The 22,477-nt window shown below is 55.9% G+C and overlaps 1 protein-coding gene across 6 annotated transcripts in view; it reads right to left on the minus strand.

Moving 5' to 3' along the window:
- The window catches only part of PLXNA4 (plexin A4), a 594,729-nt gene that overhangs the window by 22,303 nt on the left and 549,949 nt on the right, over positions 1-22,477 (minus strand). For all 6 annotated transcript variants that reach the window (XM_045052764.1, XM_045052766.1, XM_045052767.1 and 3 more), the window contains 6 exons: positions 20,674-20,942; positions 17,667-17,733; positions 16,765-16,911; positions 12,844-13,003; positions 890-993; positions 227-326 (listed from right to left, as the gene is read on the minus strand). In XM_045052764.1, coding sequence (XP_044908699.1) covers positions 227-326; positions 890-993; positions 12,844-13,003; positions 16,765-16,911; positions 17,667-17,733; positions 20,674-20,942 — 847 coding nt within the window. The remainder of the gene's footprint in view (positions 1-226; positions 327-889; positions 994-12,843; positions 13,004-16,764; positions 16,912-17,666; positions 17,734-20,673; positions 20,943-22,477) is intronic.

The raw sequence follows: 22,477 nt of genomic DNA on the forward strand, positions 1-22,477 counted from the left end.
GATTTTCTTCTTGCTTTCAAGGCTGAAGGTCCTGTTCCTGCACCAGAGTTCCAGAACAAGGAGACTCCTCCCCATTCGGGCTCTCCCCAGCCGTGGTCCGCCTGCCCGCCTCCCTCTCCCCCTCCCTGTCCGGGGGTCCAGTGCTGTTCAGCGGTGCTGTTAATGTGACGATCACCCCAACAAGCTCGGGCATCCTCTCCTCCCCAGGACGATTGGCAGAACTCACCATATTTACTTGCCGAGGTCCTGGAGACTGTGGAGTTGTTCACGGCATTGTAGGCTGTCACCTGCTTGGACACTAAAGCCACCACAGAGCCATCTGGCACCTACAAGGAAAAAGGCTTACAAGAGACTGGGCACAGAAACTCTGCCACCTGAGGAAATAAGGACAACAGGAATTTACTTGGATCTCAGGGGCAATCAGTGCCTCACCAAGAGCAGGGGGGGGCTTTGGAGGCGGTCGGCTTTCTTCGATGAAACAAGACAGACCTGAACGCTGAATAGCATCCTACGCCGTGGCTAACTCTTAGAGCAACTCTGGCAAGAGCGTCTCACCAGCACCCTCCATCCCGATGCTTCCCTGGGAGAGCACCCGGCCTTACGCCCCAGGGATCATCCAAGAAAGGCCTTTTCTTGGGGACTTGCCCACACCCCGCCGGAAGCACACCCCGCCAGAAGCACGCATGTTGGCATCCCATCTCCAAAGAGGTCAGGGTTTCCTGGCTGACGGACACCAAGTTTCCCTGGGTCGCTAAGGGATCAGAAGTGCCGGTGGAGAGGTGGCTGCAGGTCTTGGTGTCCGGCCTCAAGGTGACCCTATCCTTCAAGGACTGAGACTCTGAGGGAACGGCAGGTTACCAGCCCCATCCCTCCTGTGCAGTCACCCCACCTGGTAATGGGCCAGTGTGTTCAGTCTCTTCCAGTCATTCTCAATCTTGGTGGTGATGTCTTCATCCTGTAGGATCATCCTCGCCCCGCTTCCTTGTCGCCACTCTGTAGGGAGAGCAGATGCATCTCAGAGAGGCCCTCGGGCCCCTGTGCTCCCAAGGACAGCTCCCTGCGGTGCTCCCAAGGACCCCTGTGTGGGCAACTACAGTGCATGATCTCCAGGGTGCATCCGTGGACCAACAGGTGTTACGAGACACTCCCTGAGGAGGGGTGCAGAAGCTCTCAGTGCAGAGGCGCCCTGGGTCCCAGCCCCAGTTCTCATCCCAACGCACTGTGTGCCACAAGTGGGATAACATCCCCTGTCCTCCCCTGCTCACCTGTCCACTGCGAGCGGCCACATCCGTGAGCAGTGCTTATAAAAACTGGCTGAGTGAATGAGGCAAGTCAAAGCATTTAAGAACGCTAAGTAAATGCCAGGTGGCATCATCACCGCCACAGGCTCATTTGCTCGATTGCAAGGTCTCAGAGCTAAGGAGAGGCTGCAGGTTCAGTCTCTGTACACCTGGTCCTGTTGCAGGGCTGTGTCCTGCACCCAAAAGCTGGGAGGTAAGTCGCACCCTTGGCAGGGAGGCCGGGTAAATGCACGTGGAGGGATCAGCAAAACCCATTCTCGTGCCCGGGACCAGCCCCATCCCCACGGACTTAATGTAGATACCTGCGTCTTGGTGATCTATCCAACACCTCATTATTTGATGCTTTAGGTATATACTTCTATCCATACGTTCTCCTCAGGGGCCCAGACACCACCGACACACAGGTTCTCTGATGGCTCCCGCACAGGGAAGCAGGGGACTGTTTCCCATCAACCAAACTGCCATCACCACCCATGGTACAAATCACATGCAGATGAAGGAGTGCACATTCCAGTCTTGAAATGTGTGCGCACGGAGACCCAGGCGCACGCCAGCTCTCGAGTGCAGGGGCACGTGCACACCCACACACGCACGTATGTTCACATACACACACCAGAGAGGAAAAAACGGCCTTTTAAATTCAAATGCAACATGTGTTCCAGCCAGGAAGCCACGAATCTGGCTTCCAGGCAATCACGACCCCGCTCAACGCCGCACAGACGCCAGTACTTCTGAAACGTGCAAGAGCCCTGGGATTCACGGAGCACAGTCGGGTGCTGGAGTCACCTGACATCCCTGCCTGACCCCGCTGTGGATTCTTCTATGGCTTACAGAGACCCGATTCAGACCCCACCCCCAGCCCCGCTGTCCCCTCCGGTCAAGGCTGAGCTGTGGGCCCATGACTGGCCGCATCTGCGGTGCAGAGGGCACCGATTCCTCCCTGCCTTGTGCACTTGGCATGACCAGTGCTGTGGATGAAAGACAGGCCCAGAAAGAGAGCTGCCTGCCCTGAGGGGCAGCAGAGATGCTCGTAATACCCCAGTCCCTGCTCGAGGTCGTGGGCTTGTCTGCTGCCTGGTTTAAAGCTTCATGTAGCATCAGGCCGCCCGAGGAATGAGAGCAGGAGGATAATCGTGCCTGTTCACTGGAGTGAAGGTCCCTGGGCACTGCCTATCACTTAGTGCTGTGGAAGGCATGGCTGGAGTTGAGCGCAAGGATTAGAGCCTCGGGGCAGGTAGGGTAATAGACTAAAGGGGAAATGCCCCACTGAGGCACCTCGAGGGCAGTGTGTTGTTGGTTGTGTTTTGTTTTTGTTTTTGTTTTTCATTTTATGTGGGTATGTGCGGATGCACGCATTTTTGAGTGGTGGGGAACACGAAGTAGAGTATCTGGCAGCTGGTCAGCCAGTTGATACGTGGTGCAGTCTGACTCTTGGTGAAGCCCAGCCTGGGGCTAAGGAATATGGCAGTGGCATGCTCTACCCCAGTCCCAAAAGACAAAGCCTCTGGGGTCTCTCCTGCTTGCCTGGTGAATAGCTCCAGGGCTATTAAGTCAGAGGCTGCATGGCGGGAACAGTACAGAGACAGCTTGGGGGCACGGAAGACAGTGTTCTGCATTCTCCCACACAGGGATTGGGGGAGAAGGAGGGGAGGACTCTGGATATTAGGTCCACTGGTTGGGATATTAGGTCCACTGGCTTCTCCTAAGGGAGAGGAAGGTCTCCTCCACTGAAGTGGCTGTGGGCTTGCCAGGACTAGATGGGGACCAGCTTTCTGGTTTAGCAGCTACCCTGGCATTGTTTGCTGATGGAGTTGTAGCACATCTCAGTAGGATCTGAACAAGCCACACAGCCTGGTGGACTAAGCCATGAGAGCTGGTGACTGATTCTGGAGCCCGATGGAACGCTTCCCGGTTGCACAACTCCCCTTGAAATTGTGCAGTGCGCAGCCTGTGCAGCTGTACTCAGCAGCCTTGTTTCTGAGTCATGTCCAATAATTATGTAAGCAAGTGAAAATCCGTCTGTATCTGTGTCCCCAACTGAAAAAAAGTAGGGCAGAGTATGGCTATGCTTCCCCCAGGGCAGTCAAGGAATGATGGCTTGTCCTTGGGAGTACAAAAATTTGATGTTGCTAAATGTCTACCAGCCGTGCTGGCCCAGCACCAGGGACACAGTACGTACTTGATGAGTATTTATTAAAAGAATAATGAATAAGTGAATGAAGGAAGGAAGGAAGGAGAAGAATGAGCGAGTGAGTGATGATGGCCTATTTTCTAGGCAGTACAAAAGAATTTTCTGCCTCTGTGTTGGTGCTCACAGTGGGCAGTGAGTTGCAGTTAAAGGGGAACCGTGAACTACTCTCTTAGCACCCTGGGTCAAAGGTTGATCTGAGCTCTTCAGAAACACAGCCAGGCATAGCCAGTGCCAGAGGGAAAGTTGTCTCAAATTATTGTCACTCATTCTTCCAGTGTTATGACCAGGAAATTAGAGAAACAGGTTGGGAAGACAGATGCAGAAGTCCTTATCCCCAGGCCGCTGCTCCTTCTGATAACCAGCTGAGTTCTCTTCCACGGGCACTAACTGGGCTCCTCCTCTGGGCAGGACACTGGCCTAGGTCATCTGGACACAGTGACATGAGAGGAGCCCTCGTGCGTGCCCTGCGTGTTCTCGAGACGTGGGAGCTCTACGAACCCGAGAAGGCAGTGTCCCTCAGGCCCCAGCAGCTTTCTGTCCATAAAACCAAGTCTTTGAGCAGTTATCTCAAAAAGTTATGGATATCCCCCCAAGTACCAACATGAGGATGGTGAGCTGGAATCAAGGGGAGCACTTAGCCCTGCTTTTTAGATCTCTTGAACCTGTTTCTTCTCATTACCTCTCACACAGAAAAACCGGGGGAGGTGGGCCACCTGAGTGGCTCAATCGGTTAAGCGTCCAACTCAGGTTGTGATCTCACGGTTTGTGAGTCCGAACCCCGCATCGGGCTCTGTGCTGACAGCACAGAGCCTGCTCGGGATTCTGTCTCCTCGCTCTCTGCCCCTCCCCCACTCACTCTCCATTTCTCTCTCAAAGATACATAAAAATAAACTTAAAAAAAAAGAGAGAGAAAACTTGGATTTGCTTTCCATCCCGCTGAAATAGAAGGAAGGTAAAACAGTGAACTTCTCTGTCCCGCCCCCAAATCAGTCCTAATGGATGGAAACCCAGGGAGGAGGGAGCCTGGTTTTGGCATCTCCAGCCCTGGGCTACAAGAAAGACCCAGGCCATGGGGAGCCGGCCAAGCTGACCCCCAGCGGAGGCGGGGACTCGGAGTGCAGCAGGAAGGCAGGGGATTGCCCGGTGGGTGCCGAGTAATTTAACCTGGGCTAACCTGGGAACTCATTCCTGAAACTCACTCTTCTTGGCCGGAGTCCTTAGTTTTACCTGCTGGCCTGAACACATTTCTGCTTCTGTGTTACACTTTCCTTCCTTTCCTGAAACCCCTCATCCACATCAGCCATGGTCTCTCTTTTCTTCCCAGACTCATCACGGAATGTCTCCAGAAAATCAGGAGAGCAGACATGGGCTCGGCTTTCTGGAGTGCTCTTGCATAGCTTCGTGACCTTGTCTCAACAGAGGCAGGAACTGGAGCTCTACGGAGTCATGCCAGAACCAGGAAGGGACAAGGTCAAAGGCCAAAGCGGCTGGCTTCTCCCCATCTCAGAGTGTCCACCCTTCGCAGGCCATAGCTGGCTTCCGGAAATACCGTCCTCGCCCAGCAGCGAGGAACCCAAGGGCCGGCTGCACCGGTTGAGGGTAAGGCAGGCCTGCCACCTTCAGATCTGAAGGACAGCGGCCTCGTGCCCTTGGCAGCGTGTGGCTGGCTAGGTCATCCTCAGGAGGCCCCTGAGCGAGGACGTATCTCATTTTGCGCCCTGTGTATTGTTGTATATTCGACACACGCTCCGTGTTAATGATGGTAATGCAAATCAATAGAACCAGGCCTCTCAATCCCAAGTCCAGCACTCTCTTCACCAGATAGGCTCCTTCTGTCTTGCCTATAAAAACAGTGCTAAAAATATCTCTCTTTTGTGTCCACACCTTGCTATGTATGTATGAGGTGGCCCTGTTAGAATAGCTGAGGGGTGATGGGACAGCTGGGCCGATGGCCAGCATCCTCCGGGTGAGTGCGTAGCCTCCACATAGCTTTGCCTGCCCTTGGGGCACAGGGAGGGACCAGAAAATACCTCCAGACACCAAATGATGGGAGACACTGAGCTCAGAGATGGCCCCAGAGAATCTTGAGACAGGGCACGCTCTGGACCAGCACATCTAGGAAGACGCATCTCCTGCGGCCCCCGTGCTGAAAATCCAGATCCAGGAAACCTCAGAGCCCCATTCACACTCACCCACTCCAGCACCGTCTGCTCAGTGCCCACAGCGTGCCAGGTCCTGTGCTAGCACAACATGACGCTTCATCAGACTGAAGCCCTGGCTCCTGAAGGGCTCTCTAGGGGAAGGCTGTGAGGAAGCAGGACGAATCGGGGGCCCTGGGATCAGGGTGGAGGGTAGGGGGGAGAATGAGCAGCGTCTGGGGGGGGGTCCAGGGATGGCTGTTGGGCTGAGGGCTGGGCGGCCAGGAGGACGGGTGCTCTGGTCCAAAGATGCCACTTATGTGATGCTTCTGGGGACCCGTAGATGTGTGTCAGTGTGGGAGGCAGTGGAAAGGAGAGGCTGGGAGGCTGGAGAGCCATGTGCAAGGCAGAAGTGGGGTAAGAAAGTGGGGCAAGCCAGGCTAAGGCATCTGGGGGTGAGCTCCAGGGCAGGGAGACGGGGTGGATGAGAAGGGGGGAGCTCTTGAAGGACACGGAGGTAGGAAGCCCCACCAAGGATGGCTGCCCTTGGCCAAGGCGGATGGTGAGGGCCCGAGCTAAGCAGTAGGGACTGGGTACAGACGTAGGGGGTGTTCAGGAGATAGACCACACAGTGCTTGGAAATTCTCAGGGAAGAGGAGATGGGAGCACCACGGCATGTCCCCCAAGTTTTGAGAAGGTGGCTGAGGGAATAGCTGGAAGCTGGGGCATAGATGAGGGAGGGATTCTGGTGCAGGAAATCCCTGGAAGGAGGCACTGGCCCCAAGCACATCATTGGCCTGGCTCCTGGAGGTTCCCCTGCCTCCCAGCAGGTGCTATGTTGAGGGACACACCCTACGTAGGGCATAAACCTGTACAAGCTGTTTCCCTTGTGTGTGTGTGTGCACGTGTGTGCACGGGCACACATACACATGTGTGCACACACTCACACACTGATAGATGTATGCACACACACATTCATGCATGCACTTCATTTTACTTTAGGGTGGGGGCTCAAGGCTTGCAACCCCCCCCCTTTCCATTCTTCCTATCAGCACCTCTCCTCAGATCTATCACAGAAGCTTTGAGAAAGGCTGACCCAGATGGGCAGGGGAAGAGGCAGACTCATCAGAACTGGCTGAGCCAGCCCTCCTGATCCACAGGGGACCTTCCCGGTGGATGCCTGAGCTGCCACCCCAGGCCACCTTGTCTCACCTTGGGGGCACGGGGAGCAGGCTCTCACCAGGAGCACAGCCAACCTGCACAGCGCCTGCTCTGCCCCCAAAGACAGGACCCTGAGCAGAGGGCTGGAGGAGACGTGGGTTCTGCTGCACACCTGTTGACCGGTGAACCCCAAGGAGACACCTGGCAGGGGACCCTGGGACCCTCAACTCCCAGCAACTCAGCAGGGTAGGGAATGTGCGTCAAAGCAGAACGGGGAGGGGCCATGACAGGATCAGAGTGTCACTGCAAACAAGTTTGGGAAATTGACCCAGGCACAGGAGGGGGTACTGTCTAACTATGTTTTGTTTAAAAAAAGAAAAAAAGGAAGCATTTTATTTATTGTGAGAGCAAGTTCTAAAATATAAAATAACGAAGAACAACAAGAGGTGCTTAAAAGAAGAAATTCCCAGGGCGCCTTGGTGGCTCAGTCGGTTGAGCACCCCACTCTTGATTTCAACTCAGATCCTGATCTCACGGTTTGTGAGATCGGGTCTCGTTTTGGGCTCTGCGCTGATAGCATGGAGCCTGCTTGGGATTCTCTCTCTCCCTTTCTCTCTGCCCCTACCCTGCTGGCGTGCGCGTGCTCTCTCTCTGTCTCAAAATAAATAAACCTAAAAAAAAAAAAAAGAAGAAGTAGACGAAATTCTCAGGTAGAACTTGCCGTCTGCATTTAAGGTACTAGGTCTCTGCAAACTGTAAAGTGCCCTGCACTGGCGAGTTGTTGCTATCTGGGGGAAGTCTGGAGAGCTGAAGGCAGAAGGAGGCTGTGCTCTGCTACTCAGTTTAGGACACAGGAGCTAGGGCTTAATGGACATTCTTGACTATGGGACACAGAGGCTCCGGTGGCCGTCCAGCGGGGCTGTGGTGTGCAAGGTCAGAGAAGAGTGGAGAAGGCAGGTGGTGGGCACTGGGGAGGACGAGAAGGGGCCCGGGGTTCACATGCACGGCGCACGGCACCAAGACAGAGCTGGTGGCTCTGACCTCTCCCTCGCAGCTCCTGCCTGGCAGCCCGGTGCCCTGGTCCCGGCTCCAAGCACAAAGGACAGACACACTCACAATCCAATTTGTTACACTTCCACCTTCCAGGGAGAGAGGGAGGTGAAAGAAGAAAGGAAAAAAAAAATCCCATTATCTTTATCTGTCCTTCCTATCAGCTGCAGCGGAAAATGCAAACTGGGGAGACAGCTGCTGTGAACTCTTTATATTTCATTCAGAAGATAGTGTATCTTTTTATTGCATGCAGGAATTACTCGTTTGAAAAAATATATATATCCTTACAGCATGACTTGAACCTTGAACGGCAAGACAGAGGGGGTGGCAGAGCATTCCAGAGTTCGGGGGGGAGGGGGGCTATGAGAGAGCATTTGCATGAAGCCAGAGGAATCTCTGGAGGTCAAGGTCCACGGGGTGAGTGTACGGGGAGGAAATGGGTGTTCTCTCCACCTTCCTGCTGTGTGACCAGGGCCCAGGCATTGTGCCTCTGAGTGGCGGGTTGTCCCGTGCCGTGGAACAGAACGGCACCAACGATTTCCGTTTTACTGAGACAAAGTCCCACGGCTCAGAGGGAGGGGTGTCCTGTGTGAAGAAATGAGGAAATCATCCTGCTCACACGGCTACATCCCATGCCTGGCACAGAGCGTGCCCCAAGTTAGGCTCTTCTGATACATTTGTGGAAGAGTTTAGTGCCCCAGGGGTGGAAAGGGACATAAACGTGGTGAGGACAGCCTCGTGTGTAACAGAGTGGGGTACCGTTGCCACTGTGCTTTGAGAGCTCCGGAAGTTATAGCTGCCCCAGCACGGCCCCAGACCCCTGCCCTGTGGTATCTTTCCTTCCTTCCTTCCCTAGATTCCAACAGACGGAAATGAAAGCAGGCCTTCCTGTCCTTCATTTTGGCTCCTGTGATGGTTAATTTCATGTGTCAAGCTGGCTGGGCCTAGGCATCCAGTTATGTGGTCAGACGTTATTCTGGAAGTTTCTGTGAATTGTTTTAGATGAGATTAACACTTGAATCGGTGGGCTTTGAGTAAGGTGAATTGCCCTCCATAAGGTAGGTGGGCCTCATCCACTGGGCTGAAGGCCTGAAGACAAGAAAGGACTGACCTCCTGTGAGCAAGAAGGAATGCTGCCAGCAGAAGGCCTTTGGACTTGAACTGCAGGGTGGGTTCTTCGCCGCGTCTCCGGCCTGCCAGCCGGCCTTGCAGACGTTGGACTTGCCAGCCCCCTTGCTATAGACTGAATGGTTGAGTCCCACCAAAATTACCATGTTGAAATCCCAGCCCCCAATGCGATGGGATTTGGAGGTGGGTTCTATGTCAAATAAAAGGCCATGAAGGTGGAGACCCATGAATGGAATCAGTGCCCTTGTCAAAGAGACCCCAGAGAGCTCTCTTGTTCCTTCTGCCTTGTGAGGACACACTAAGAAGGCATCACCGATGAACCAGGAAGCGATCTTCACCAGACCCAAACCTGTCAGCACTTTGATCTTGGACTTCCCAGACTCCAGAGCTGTGAGAAAGAAATCTCTGCTCTTCATAAGCCATGCAGTCCATGGTATCACGTTATAGCAGGCCAAACGGACTAAGACTCCATAATCACGCGAGCCATTCCTTAAAACAAACCTCTCTGTGCACATTCTATTGGTTCTCTTTCTCTGGAGAACCCTGACTAATACATTCCCCATCTTGGTTGCTTAACACCTGGAAAGGTCTAGGGAAAGGGTGGATGGGGGTGGGGTGGGGAGGTGAGAGAACTTCAGTCTGAGGAGCAGTGGATGGAAGTGTCTGGAATGAGGGGCCAGGCCAGGGGTGATGATGAAAGGCAGGAGGATGTGTTTGGGGCTGGATTTACTTAGGACAGTGACGGGGGGGGGGGGGGGCTTAAAATGTCTTTGTCCCCTTCTGAGCTGTTCTTAGACAGGTGTCCCTGCTTTGCCAGGGGCTGGCTGGCATCGGGAGGGGGAAGGAAGTCTTGGCCCAATGCCCTCCTATGGGGGTTGCGGGGGCGGGGGCTGGGGAGGGGGATGAAAGGAGAATGCTTGGCTATCTTGCCTCTGTCCAGAGCATGGGTCTGAGTCCTCTCCGTGCCTATGTGTTATGTCCCTTTGGCATAAATTAATTTTTGATAGTAATCACACCTTACATTTGTAAATTGCTTTTAGGCGTTTCAAGCACCATCACCTACATGATGCGGAAAAACTCTCCTTGGGGGCACGAGGCTGAGGTGAATCATGTGGAAAAAGCATCTGGATCTCTGAGGAGGCCCCATTTCCTTGTTATGCAATGTGGCTTTGGGAGAAAGAAGGCCAGAGCTTTGGGGGCGGCTCCAAGCCCTGGATCTCGTAGAAAAAAGGACCTTCCTCAGAAAAGCACCCACCACAGGGGGCCTTTATGAGGAGTCCAGCAAGAGGCTCCTCCCCCAGGGAGATGGGACCCTGAGGCTCGAACCGCCTGAGGTCCCCACTTCTTTGGCTTTCCCCCTTGTCTGTCCCTGCTGTCGGAGGCCTCATCCCTCCAGGGTAGCTCCTGGGTCCTTCCCAGCAGCAGCTCCCATGGGAGGGGTGCCCTCTTTGTTGTCTTGGGACCTGAAACGTGGGCAGCCGTGGTGGGCGGTGAGTCACAGGAGACCCCGCCCCTGCTGGGAAGCAGCCTGTTGCTTGAGAATGTGCACCCCGGGGGGCAGTCTTGGCTGCTTTGCTGCAAGGTCCTTTCGCCTTGGGGGGGTGGGAGGAGCCACAGGTGCTCTGAGGCTGCCACTTTCGCTCCAAATGGTTCACCTCGATGGCTGCCGGATGCTTTATATCTTTTCATTAATGCTCTGCTTTGCCTGGCATTTGCATCTCCGGGCCTTTTAGGGGAGCAATATTCTAAGGCTAAGAAGCGGCCCCTTCCCCTCCCAAGCTGGGGCGGGGGGCAGTGCAGATTCCAGGGAGGGAGAGAGATCCTGAACTGTGAGACTGGATTTCTCCCTCCAGGAAATCAAGCAGGTGCAGAAGGTGTGGCCCCTGAATCTGCTTCCAGCCGCTGCCCCCTGAGCTTGGGGTGGAGAGGACCCTGGAGAACGTTGGCTCCCGCCCTTCCTGAAATCTACTAAGTGTTTGAACCACCACAGGAGGTAGTGTTCTTTACCACCCATCTGCCCTGTTCTGGTAAGGAAGAGAGGAGTTCCGGAGCAAAAACTCTGTCTCGGTGCTTCAGGTGGAGGCTTACGAAGCCACCTGCTGCTCTCCCTCCCGGGGAGTCACCCCTTCCCAAGCGTGAGAAGCAACAGTCCTATATGCACCTGCTCACAGGAGCTCTTCCTGTGTTCTAACACCACCTTTCCGAACTCACCTTCTGGCGTGAAGGTTCTTACAACAGCTCCTGCTCTTGGCCCCATGATGTCAGGGTCACCCTCCCGCCCACTGTGCAGATAAGGACACCGAGAAGCACAGATAAGCTCTCTGACGCGGCTTCCGTAAATCAACAAAAGGAGTGGTGGGTGCTACCTGGCATCCCGGGTGAACGCAACTCTCCCCAAGAAACCCATTATGGAGCCACCCACTTAGGTGTTTGGGGGTGGGGAACACGGGAGTCGGTTTCCCTCCCACTGGTCCCGTAGCAGCCCCTTCCCTACGTCAGGCTGTGGGATCTTCACGGCAACAGAGTCACCCGCACACAGACACACGTGTCCACTCCGACTGGAGTGCCCAGTGCCCTGGGACGCACGCGTGGACACGCTTGCACACACGTCACCACCACCGACTCTCTCCCGTGAGAGCAGCATGCACAGAGACACCTCTCAAGGGAAGGGGACCACAAGCTCGCCCAATGTCTCTCCCTGGGTGTCAGAGCCCTGGGCATGGGGCAGAACACATCCCGCCGAGAGCCAAGCAAGAGGAGGTGGGGTTAAACGAAGCAGAAAGGGTTGAGATGAGTGAGCGGAACTTCCTGACCCTGTCTTCAGGCACAGCAGGAGGAGATGAAAAGTCCCTTTGGATTTTAGAAAATAGCATAGATGCCCATCTGTGTTGGATGGCTTAACTGAAGGCAGCTTAGAGGCCAGATGGATGGAATAGGGGCCCCTGGAGGCCCTCCTACCCCCACGTTGCCACAAATCTCCAGACATAAGCACATACACATAAACGCCTTTCTCTCCATGCCCGGGATCAACAGACACACGGCACTTCCTTACTGGTGTTATTCTCATGATCCGCAGTAACAACAGCCAGTACTAACTGAGTGGGTTCTACGGGCCAGGCACTCCATTAAGAGGCTTTTACAAGCACCATCTAATTTCTTTCTTACAGTGAGGCGGGCACTGTTATTATCTTCATTTTACAGGTAAAGACACTAAGATACAGAAAGGTTAAGTGACTTGACCAAGGTCACACAGCTACAACTTAGCAGCGTCAGGACTCCAATCCGGGTGTGAGAATGAGCCACGAGGCCAAACTGCCTCTCTTCAGTCCTGGCCCCTTTGGAGCCTGGAGCTCCCCACTAGGGTCTCCCCAGGACAATATCTCATTCAACACCCAGGCGAGCCGTAACTGGATCTCAGTACAGCTGGCCCTAACTGGCATGCCCTTGTTTATGTAGGCTATGCGATCTATTCATGGAACATTCAAATAAAATGTCATCCGGCTCCCCAGCAGGCTGTCACCTCTCATTTTCCTCTCTTCTTTTTCTCCATCCTCCATCACTGACCCAGATCCCTCCTGCCTTAGGTAGTCAGCAAAAACAACACGCACAGAACAGAGGGGAAGGGAAGGGCCCGGGGGGGGCTAATGACGGTGGTGGCAGGAGCTTGGACCACACAGACTCAGCTTGCGTCCCCCTTCACTGCCGATGGGACACCAGAGGCAGTGGGGCTGCCAGCAGGTGGCAGTCCCCTGTGTGCCTATTACTCACTGAGCAGACACGGAGGGGTGCCTGCCCCCTGCCTCCTGGCCCCCCTGGTCTGTAGGAGGTGCTTCTGACCAGTCCCAGGACAGTCCTGGGTGGGCAGCCTACTCACCCAGGTCCATGTCTGCAGCCTTGGGCCGGTGGGAGCAGGGCACATTCTTGAAGATGGCATCCAGAATCTTCTCCTTGACCTGAGTAATGGTGTCGCAGTTGAGGATCTTTACTGGGACCTCGGGGCTGTTGGCATTGTCTGGGTTGACACAGCTCAGCACCTGGTGAAGGGGGAGCAGAGGTGCGTGGGGGAGGGCAGCAGGAAGAGCTGAGTCCCAGGGGCATCCTCAGACCACCACACACCCCCCCACTCGCTCTCTCTCCCATGTACACGGCACTGTGTCGGCAGCACACCCAGCCCGTTGCCCTCTGAACTCTCCCCTTCCACGTGTGTGGGTCCATCCTCCCGGTCACTCCCTCTCCATGTACACGCACTCATGCGAATCTGGCTCCTTGCTCAAGAGATTTCATAAGCTTCGATTTTTGTGACGGTCTCGGGCTGACTGGAGGTTGGAGAATCTATAAGAAGCTTAATGGGCTCTTTAAAAATAAAAAGGTGCAGGTTCAAACCACTTGAGATCCCTTCCTGGCTCTGAACCCACAAACTTGTGTTAAGGGAAAGTGGTCACCCTGGCCCAGGGCCTCAAAGTCTCCTTCTGGAACTAGTCAGAAAAATTCAGGCTCTTCTTAAAGCAGCAAGCTGTATTTTTTTCCTTTAAAAAGTTCTGGGCTCTTTCCCAAGGCTTCTCGTTCCTTGCTGTTCTCAGAGAGGACTCTGTCTACGTGGATGGGGCTGTGCAGGATGCTGGCGGGGGGGGGGGGGGGGGGACGGCCACAGTGGGGTGGGGTGGGTGCCATGGGGCGCGGGTGGACTAGGCGGCCTGGCACGCCGGGCTCCCATACCCTCCCTCTGCCCCTGCCGCCTGAGCCCCCTATGCCCCCTCCCTGACGTTTCCCTGCACCCCTGCCACCTCGGATCTCAGATGTCACATGTCTGCAGACTCAGACGACAGCTTCCTCCCCCACCCCCTTCTGCTCCATGTGGCTGCAATCAGAACCCTGGCCCCTGGACGCCTGCCTTTTATTAGCAGCCAGACTGCTGTGAGCTCAAACAGGAACATGCTTCTTCCATTAAGAAGGAAAAAAAACCCCTCCTAAATCTATAAATCCAGATTCTCACCCTCAACGTGTCCTAAAATGAAAACAATGGTGGAAGGAATTCTGGACCATGGGTCCCTTCTGAGCCCTCTCCCAGCCCTTCGCTCTAAAGCTTTCCCGGACCCTCACTGTCCCCTCCGTGGCTGGGCACAGCCTGCCACCTGGTGCTGCCCTGGCTGCCCCTGCCGTCCTGTGCTCTGGACTCAGCCTCCTCCTCCAGGAGCAACGCAGCCTTTTCTGGGTTTCCTCCCACTAGACCCTCGAGGCAGAGGCTGCCCCACCCCCAGAGTATGCCCTTCTGACGTTTCTACTTGCCCCAGGGGTTCATGGTGGCCCTAGGAGAACCCCGTGGGATGCATGGGGCATCTGGAGAAGAAGAGGAAGTACTGAGGGACAGGGCTGCCTGGCCACCGGCCAAGCCACAGCTCCACCCAGAACACCGATTCCTTATGCCCCTTGGCTAGTTTCTGAGCAAACTGCCTGAGGTTTTTTCCCTGCTAACTCAGTACTTCTGGCGTTTTAATGTGAATAGGATCACTCAGGGGTTTTGTTAGAATGCAGATTCTGACTCTGGAGGTCTGGGGTGGGGCCTGCGATTCTGCACTGTGGCAGGGAAGCATCCAGTGGTCTAGCACCTAGCAAGCTCCCGGGTGAGCACCCAGCACCTAGCAGTCTCCTGGGTGATGCAATAGCCACTCCCAGCAGCAGGGCCCTAGAACACGCAAGCCCAAGTTCTAGTATGCAGCTAATTAATCACTCAATACCTCTGAGGGCACCTAACTAGAACGTGATGCAGCCCTGAGCCTCTCAGCACCTGTCTCCTTTGTGGTACCCCTCCTGCCCAGGACAAGGACAGCAGCAGTTGGCCCAAACTGCCCAGGGCTCTTCCGGCACTGCTGAATCCCACGACTTCCCCTCTTTTTATCTGACCCCTTCATCTCGGTGGCTCCGGCCCGGGGCAGCCCTGTCTGCGGCTGTCTTGTCTTGTCTCTAGGCTTGCTTCCTTTTCCTTCTTGCCAGCCAGGGGCTGTTCCCCTTCTGCCTGCTGGGAGTTCCTTTCATAGGCCTGCGGTAGCAGCCTGTCTCCCTGCAGCCCTTTCTTCCCCCGGCAAAACAATTGCAATTTCCTCCCCCTTTCCACAAGGCACCTCCTCCCCAGGTCTCTCCACTTGATGGCTGCGCTCCCCTGACCCACTCCTAGCTCCTGACATCGTCTGAAACCAGGCTGGCGTGTGAACAGTAGCCGGGGCCTTTGGAAGGAAGGATGCCGCGATCTGGGGACAGAGCATCACTGCAGCTCACGGTGCTGGGTTCAGTATTGGGGAACCACGGATGGGACGGGAAAGGAAGGGGTCGGGAGAGATCAGGCAGGAGACATTTCAATGGTACTTCTAGCTCATTAAAAAATCTATTGGGGTCTCTATTTTGGGAAGGTTTCCCCCCCTGCCCCTTCTCATTTTAATCAGAGCCTCTAACTCTCTCCTCTGAAGCAGAATGTGACTCAAGGAAGCCAAGCCTTCGGTCACACGCTGCTCCTCTGAAGTTTCCCCAGTGGAGCCCATCCCAGCAGGTCTGTCAAGATGCCCACTGGGTGCCTCCCCGCCTCGCCGGCCCTCTGAAGATGGAGGGGGACAGGTGCATCATTCCCATCCAGAAGGGACTGTCTCCCCACTGGCCATGGGGTCTGGGATTCGCCCTGGGCTCACTGCTCCTGCCCGACTCTGCCCTGTGCCGGCCCAGCCTGCATGGGTCTCATCTCCCCGTAAGTGCATTTAAATCCTTTTGTCTGTCCACTGGTCTTGAGGCCACCCATGCTTCACCTGCAGTGCTTATCTGTGATCTTACGTTCTACCTCCTTCCTTTCACACCCCACCCCCCTTTCCTAGAGGAGGCCGGGTGGGAGATCACACCTCCATACACAAGAGCCCAGAGCTGTGTGAGTGCCCGCCCTGCTGGGAGGGACAGTGGCAGCCTGCTGGACAGACATGGCGGGAAAGAGTGGGCTCCCTGCCCTGTGCTCCTCACCACACCCCATCCTCTGGACAACTTTGGGAGGTATGCACGGTTGTTATCCCTGGGTAAATCAGTTCTAGTGTTATCCTCCATTTTTTTTTTTCCAGATAAAGAAACCCAAACTCAGAGAGATTGAGGGATCTGCCCCAAATCAGCCAGCTGGTCAGAAGCAGAGTCAGGGCTCTAATCCAGACCTCATGCTCCTACATGCTGAGCTCGGCTGCCTCCTAGGGTGACAGCTGCTATTAGAAGAGGGGGTCTAACCTTGACAGAGGGAATCCCTACATTCCCTGGACAAGCGCCTTAACCACTAGTCTATCCCGGCCTTGTGGTCTATAGCTTGGGTCATGGGCGTATTTGCACTTAGACTGTAGGCAGAGCTGGGCTTCTGGAACATAAGGAACTCTTTCCGGTTTCCTCTCCTTTGGCCTCCACCTGCTCTGCATGAAACCTTCGCTCTCCACGCTGGGATTCCTGATGAGGAGTTTGTTCTGGGGAATCAGCCAGCCAGCTGTTGGCAAGGGCTTGGGACCCCACGTTCAGTGCACTGGCCCGGGACCACACTAGTCTTTGCTGAAGTGTGGCTGAGCTGTGCCTGAGCGACTGGCCCCCAAATCCAGCTGCCCTGGTGTGGCGGTAACTGAGGGAGTCTGGGGGTGACGGGCACAGGTGGGACGCTTGGCTGGACCCGTGCGGCAGGTAAGGACAGATGGCTCGCCAGCACCTCAGCCATCCCCTTTGCTGGGCAGGGGCTGCGCAGGACCAGAGCCCCTTGTCCAGGGGCATGGGCAGCGCCATGAGGCCGGCTTACCAGGGTTTTGTAGTCGATCTGTTGGCGGATGAGCTTGTCCTCACTCAGGGAGTAGCGGGCCTCTCCTGTGATGGCATCGATGGGCCCCTTCTCCATCTGCTGCTTGATGGCACAGAACAGCGAGAAGAGGGGCTCCCCGGCGCACTCCTGGACACAGAGAAGAGCCGTGCTGGGCGGACGCCGGACCAGCCCCCCAGAGCCCGTTTCTCTGGACAGGGCCGCTCTCCACTCCTCCGTCTCGTTTCTCTCCTGCTCCCTGCCCTCCTCTCTGGTGCCAACTCCCCCTTCAGATGGGTGTTTCTCTCAGCTCTCTCGACCACCTGTCTTCTCCTGTCCGCCCCCTCCTCTTCACCTCCCCTGCCTCCTGTCCCTTCTCTCTTCCTCCTCCCCACCCCACCCCACCCCTGCCCATCATGAGACAGACAGAGGTCAGTCCCTGGTGGTGCCAAAGCCTTAGAAAACAGGTAATGATTGGAGGGGAATGGATTTTCTACCTCCCAGCCACACGGGCAGCGTGCCTTGCAAGGTACCAGCCTGGAACCCTTATGGGCCTGAGGGCTGGGAGAGGTAGGACGGGAGGAAGAGGGAAAGCAAGGAAATAAGGGGTGAAATGTTTTGGGCTCACAAGGGGAACTTGGCTTTAGGGCTCACACAGGATGCTCTCACGGCTCTGGAGAAAGCGGCCTGGGGGACAGGGGATGGTATCTCTCACGCAAGGGCTGACAGATGCTCTGTCTCCTGAGATGGTCAGGAGTCTGCCGCCTCGGGGCCAGTGACAGTGCTGAGGGGGACCGCATTTCTTGGTGGGGTTCTACGAGCCAGGCCGTGGGGAATGTGGGCTTGGGGGCATGCAGGCTCTGGTAGGGGGGTACCCCCAGAGATACCCCCACATCCAATCATACCTTGAGGAACTTGTAGAGCAGGAAAGTGAACCAATTGGTCAACATCTTCTCAGCCACCGACTCAGTCCTGTCACCAGTCACCAAGGGAACCGATGGAGCGAGACAAAGACAGAAGCAGCTGGTCAGACCCCCAAGGACTGGGAAGGCAAGGGAACAACTCCACACTGATTCTGCTGCTTGCGGCTTTTGGGCCCCATCTTGAGGTGCTAAAGAACGTTTGGAGGCCATAGCCTCCTAGACACCCCGTAATGATAGGACAAGCTTTGCCCGCGAAGCCAGGAGATGACATTCTGGTGCCAGGCTCCCTGGTGCACGTTTGGAGGGAACGCGCTAGACCAGCTGCCCGTCGGCACTTTCCGCGAGGAGGAAAACACTGTCCTGTCCGGCGTGGTAGCCCCCTGCCCCTGCCACACGTGTCCACTGAGCACTCGAAATGCAGCTAGTGCATCTGAAGAGCCGAATTTTACATTTTCTTGACCTGTGATCAATTTACATTTGGATGGTCACGTGTAGCTTGTAGCTGTAACCTCAGACAGCGCAAGCGTAGAGAACTTTATAATTTCCTATGGGTGGGGAAGAGAAGAATAAGAAACCCGGGGAGATACTAATTTGGCAGGGGACAGAAAGGAAGGCAGCGGGAGAAGCGGGTCGTGGGACAAAAACCAGATGGATTACACGGACCCCATCCCCTAAAGCTAAAGACTCCTAGAGCTAATACCTAGCTCATCCCAAGAGATGCCAAAATTGTCCTGTTTCACATTACTTTGGAACTTCCCCTGGAACCTCGCTAGTGTTTCATTTGCAACGGCAGGAAGTGCCTTCTTGAGTCTAACTCGCACCCTTTGTGCTGCTACCCAAGCCCCCTTCTTTTTTTTTTATTTAAAAAAAAAATTTTTTTTTAACATTTATTTATTTTTGAGACAGAGAGAGACAGAGAATGAACAGGGGAGGGGCAGAGAGAGAGGGAGACACAGAATCTGAAACAGGCTCCAGGCTCTGAGCTGTCAGCACAGAGCCCGACACGGGGCTCGAACTCACGGACCGACCGCGAGATCGTGACCTGAGCTGAAGTCGGACGCTTAACCAACCAAGCCACCCAGGCGCCCCTCTTCTTTTACTTTGGAAGGGAAGGACGCTGCGGCCTTGTTATGGCCCCAAGACACTTCCGGTTGCACCCGTTTGGAGGAAACAAACGCCATTCGAACTTGCGCTAAGCTTGTGGCCTCCTCCATGGAGACACGGGCCCGTTCGGGTATGTGTGGATAGGCTTTGAAAGTTGCACTTGGCAGAAGATACGGATGAGTACGATCCTGAGGCAGCTGCCAGCACGCAAATGAAACTAAGAAGAGAAGCGCAAGACTGTTGAAATGAGGGGCCCAGCCAAGGGCAAGGAAAAGAAAGGGAGACGGAGGAGGGCAGAAGGAGAGAGGGCATCTGGGGGGGGAGCGAGTGGAAAACAAGAGGTGGAGACGCACGGATACAGAGCGAGGCCACGCGGGGAAATTGTCGGTGGGAGCTCTGGCAGGCAGTGGCAACCCTAGAATTATGCCGGTGGGTGGCTGCGTGGTGGAAGTAAAACAAAAATCAAAATGATCTACCTTGCTGTTTCCAAAGCTGTCTGATTGCTCGAAATGTAGCAACCTTTTGCAGCTGTGCAGGCGAATGCCCACGGCCCCAGGAAAAAGCCTGAAGGAGACACTTCTGGAAGCCAAATGTAGCCACTGGACCAAGCAGGGGGCCCTGCCTCAGACCCAGACACCCAGGACGGAGGCAGAGGACAGGCAGAGGCAGACGGCCCCTGGGGCGGTCCAGGCAGAGGGCTGGACACAAAGGCCTGATGTGGGAGTTTCCCAGCTTTGTCCACAGAAAGGCTAAAGACACCGCGCTAACAGCCTAGAGGGGAAATGGCCTTCCAGCAGGAGGAAAACGTGAAACGCCGCATGGATGGAGTCAGAGAACCTCTATTTGCCATAAAGCCGAAGCCACAGGATATGGCTTCTGCGGTCACATGTGACCATTCAGGTCTCCACAGTGTCAAGGATGAGGCGTCCAGCAGTGTGCCGTGGTGCACCTGGACCCGTGCAGAGTCCCCAGCCGGTGCCAGGAAACGCCTGGTGCATTGCATCAGGCAAGGGGCCACTGAAGGGCTTTCATTCGAACACAGGCCTGACCGGTGCTTCTCGGGTTTCGCTGTGCCTTCAGATCACCTAGGGTTCTCGTTAGAATACAGATTTTGATCCAGGAGGCTGTGGGCTGGGCCCTGAGATTCTGTGTTAGCGAGAAGCTCCCAGTGGCTTTGCTGCTGTGGTGCTCACAGCAGTGAGAGGGGCCAGGGCCAAAGTTTCCAATCTTTTTTAACGTCTACTTATTTATTTTGAGAGAGACAGAGAGAGAGAGAGAGCGAGCAGGGGAGACACAGAGAGAGAAGGAGAGAAGATCCCAAGCAGGCTCCGCACTGCTCTCGCTGAGCCCGACGCAGGGCTCCAACTCGTGAGCCGTGAGCTCATGACCTGAACCAAAATCAAGAGTCGGACACTTGGCCGACTGAGCCACCCAGGCGCCCCTGAAGTTTCCAGTCTTAAGATGGTGAGGATGGTCCCCAGAGAGGCCCTGGGGTATCTCTCCTAACTCATGTTCTGATTTAGATAAGGCCGGGGGCTGGGCAAGTGACCTCTGAAGATTCCACGAGAGAAGAACTCCGGCAGAAAGGGCTGTAACCAGGGAAGGGTAAGGACGGAGAGAGAAGAAGGCAGAGCGGAATTAGAGGGTGAAAGAGAAGCAGCAGGGCAAGTGGACGGGCCGGGGTGGACGGGTTCTTCCAAAAGGGCATGGGGTGCGCCCTGGTCTCTGGGCAGGTTGGTTCCTAACTTGGCGGGACTTGGCTGCTCCTCCTGGGAGCTCTGCCCCCGTCTCCCCAGAAGGCACGAGATCCAGGCCAAGCGGGCTGGGCTGGGCAGGGGCCCTCTCCGACCTCCGCCCCCTGCCGCCCGCCCGGCCCGGCCCTCACCTCCTGAGCAGCAGCTTGGGGTGGTTCTTGCTCTCCAGGTTCTTGTCGATGAGGTCGGCCAGCAGCTGCTTCAGCACGTCGGTCGCGTACTCCAGCTTGCTCTGCAGCACCGTCATGATGAGCGAGGCCACGTTGCCGCGGTCGCGCATGGAAAAGCTTCGCTGGGACTCCAGGGTGCGGATGAAGGACAGCAGGAACACCTTGTTGTTGATGAGCTGGGCAAAGAGCTTCAGGCCCTTCTCCACGCGCTCCTGCCGGTAGCCCGGGACCTGCGGAGGAGCCCCCGGGGGAGTCCTGACTGCCGACCGCCAACGTGAGGCGGAGGCCAGCCGGGCCCAGGGGCCTCCCCACGGGGTGGGTGCCGCACGCTGTGGACCCTGCCCTCGTCTGGCCCCGGGCACCGTGCCAGCTATTTCCTTAACCCACGTGCGGCTCACTGCCTCTTGTTTGGAGGTGAATCAGTGAGGCACAGAGAGAAGGCACCCTGAGTGATAATGGCCACGCTGGGATCTGAGTCCGCTGCTGAGCGCGAGCTCGTCCCTGACGGCAGCACAGGGCGGGTGGGGGGCCCTGCGCCAGGGCGCATGAGCATTACGGACAGCCCCCGGGGGCCTCCCGGAGGGGTCGTCACACCTGAGCCTCCACCTGACCTCATGCTGACCCTTCTCTGGCCACGGGGATCCCGTTGACAGACCAGTGGCCTCAGAGTCAGGACTTCCAGGGTCCACACAGGCTCTGACTCCGCCACCCCGTGGGACCTCTGGCAGGTCCCGCAACTTCTCTGGGGCCCCAAGGTGATTCACCTAAAGCAAGAAGATTAAGCCCCATAGACCCTAGCATCTGATGTTTTCTCAGAGACTCCTCTGAGACCCTGCCGCACCCAGGGAAACGGGAGGAAGACGGGGAAGGAGATTTCATCTTCCTGCCCGCGTCCTCTGTCCACTGGCAGAGGCCGGCAGGGGTGGGCAGGGTCTACCCAGCTCACACCAGCCAGCCACTGGGGGAGGAGGCATGGAGAACGCATCTCTGAGATGCACCAGGCGGGCCCCACAGCTCTGCGTGTCAGGGCCCCAGACTGGAATCAGCCGGGTGCCCGGCAACAGCGAGGGGCTCCAGGAAGTGCGGGCATTCGCCCAGCGGGAAGCCACACGGCCACAGCAGTGAAGGGCTTTCTACCACTCACGGTAGCACGGATGCATCTTGCAGACAATGGAATGAAAAAAAGTCAGGAAGAAGAGGGCGTACCGTTTACATAAAGATTCATAAGAAAACAACGGTGGCAGGAAAATGGTTATTCTCGGGGGTGGCGGTGACTGGAAGGGGGCACCCGGGGACGTTTGTGGAGGGCCGGTAGGGTTCAGCTTCCTGATCTGCGTGCTGGCCTGCTGGCTGTGTTCACTCAGGGAAAATGCACTGGGCTGTGTCCCGACAACGTGTGCCTTGCTCTGTAGGTGTTCTTTCATTATAGCAAGAAGGTTGCTTAACAAATAAAGCGCAGCCTCTGCCCTCAAGGTGAAGCCCTCGGAGAACAGAGCAGGGCACCCGTGTCGTGGAGTGGGGCGCGGGAGGAGCAGGGACATTCAAACGAGGTGCCGTGTGGAGGGTTGTGCCCCCGTCCCCCCGCAGGGGTCTTGGAGAAGGAGCGTCCTGTGGGCAGCAGTGAAGCCAGTAGTTTCGGGGAGGGTCAAGCTTGGGTTCACTGTCACAGCCATAGACTAGTCGGGGACCCTGAGAAGGCTCCATTCCTCCAACAGCGAAACGAAGGTACTCCAGCTAATGCGTCTGTAGACCGTACTTTGCTGAG

Source organism: Felis catus, chromosome A2, assembly GCF_018350175.1.
Source record: "Felis catus isolate Fca126 chromosome A2, F.catus_Fca126_mat1.0, whole genome shotgun sequence".
Classification (NCBI taxonomy): Eukaryota; Metazoa; Chordata; class Mammalia; order Carnivora; family Felidae; genus Felis; species Felis catus.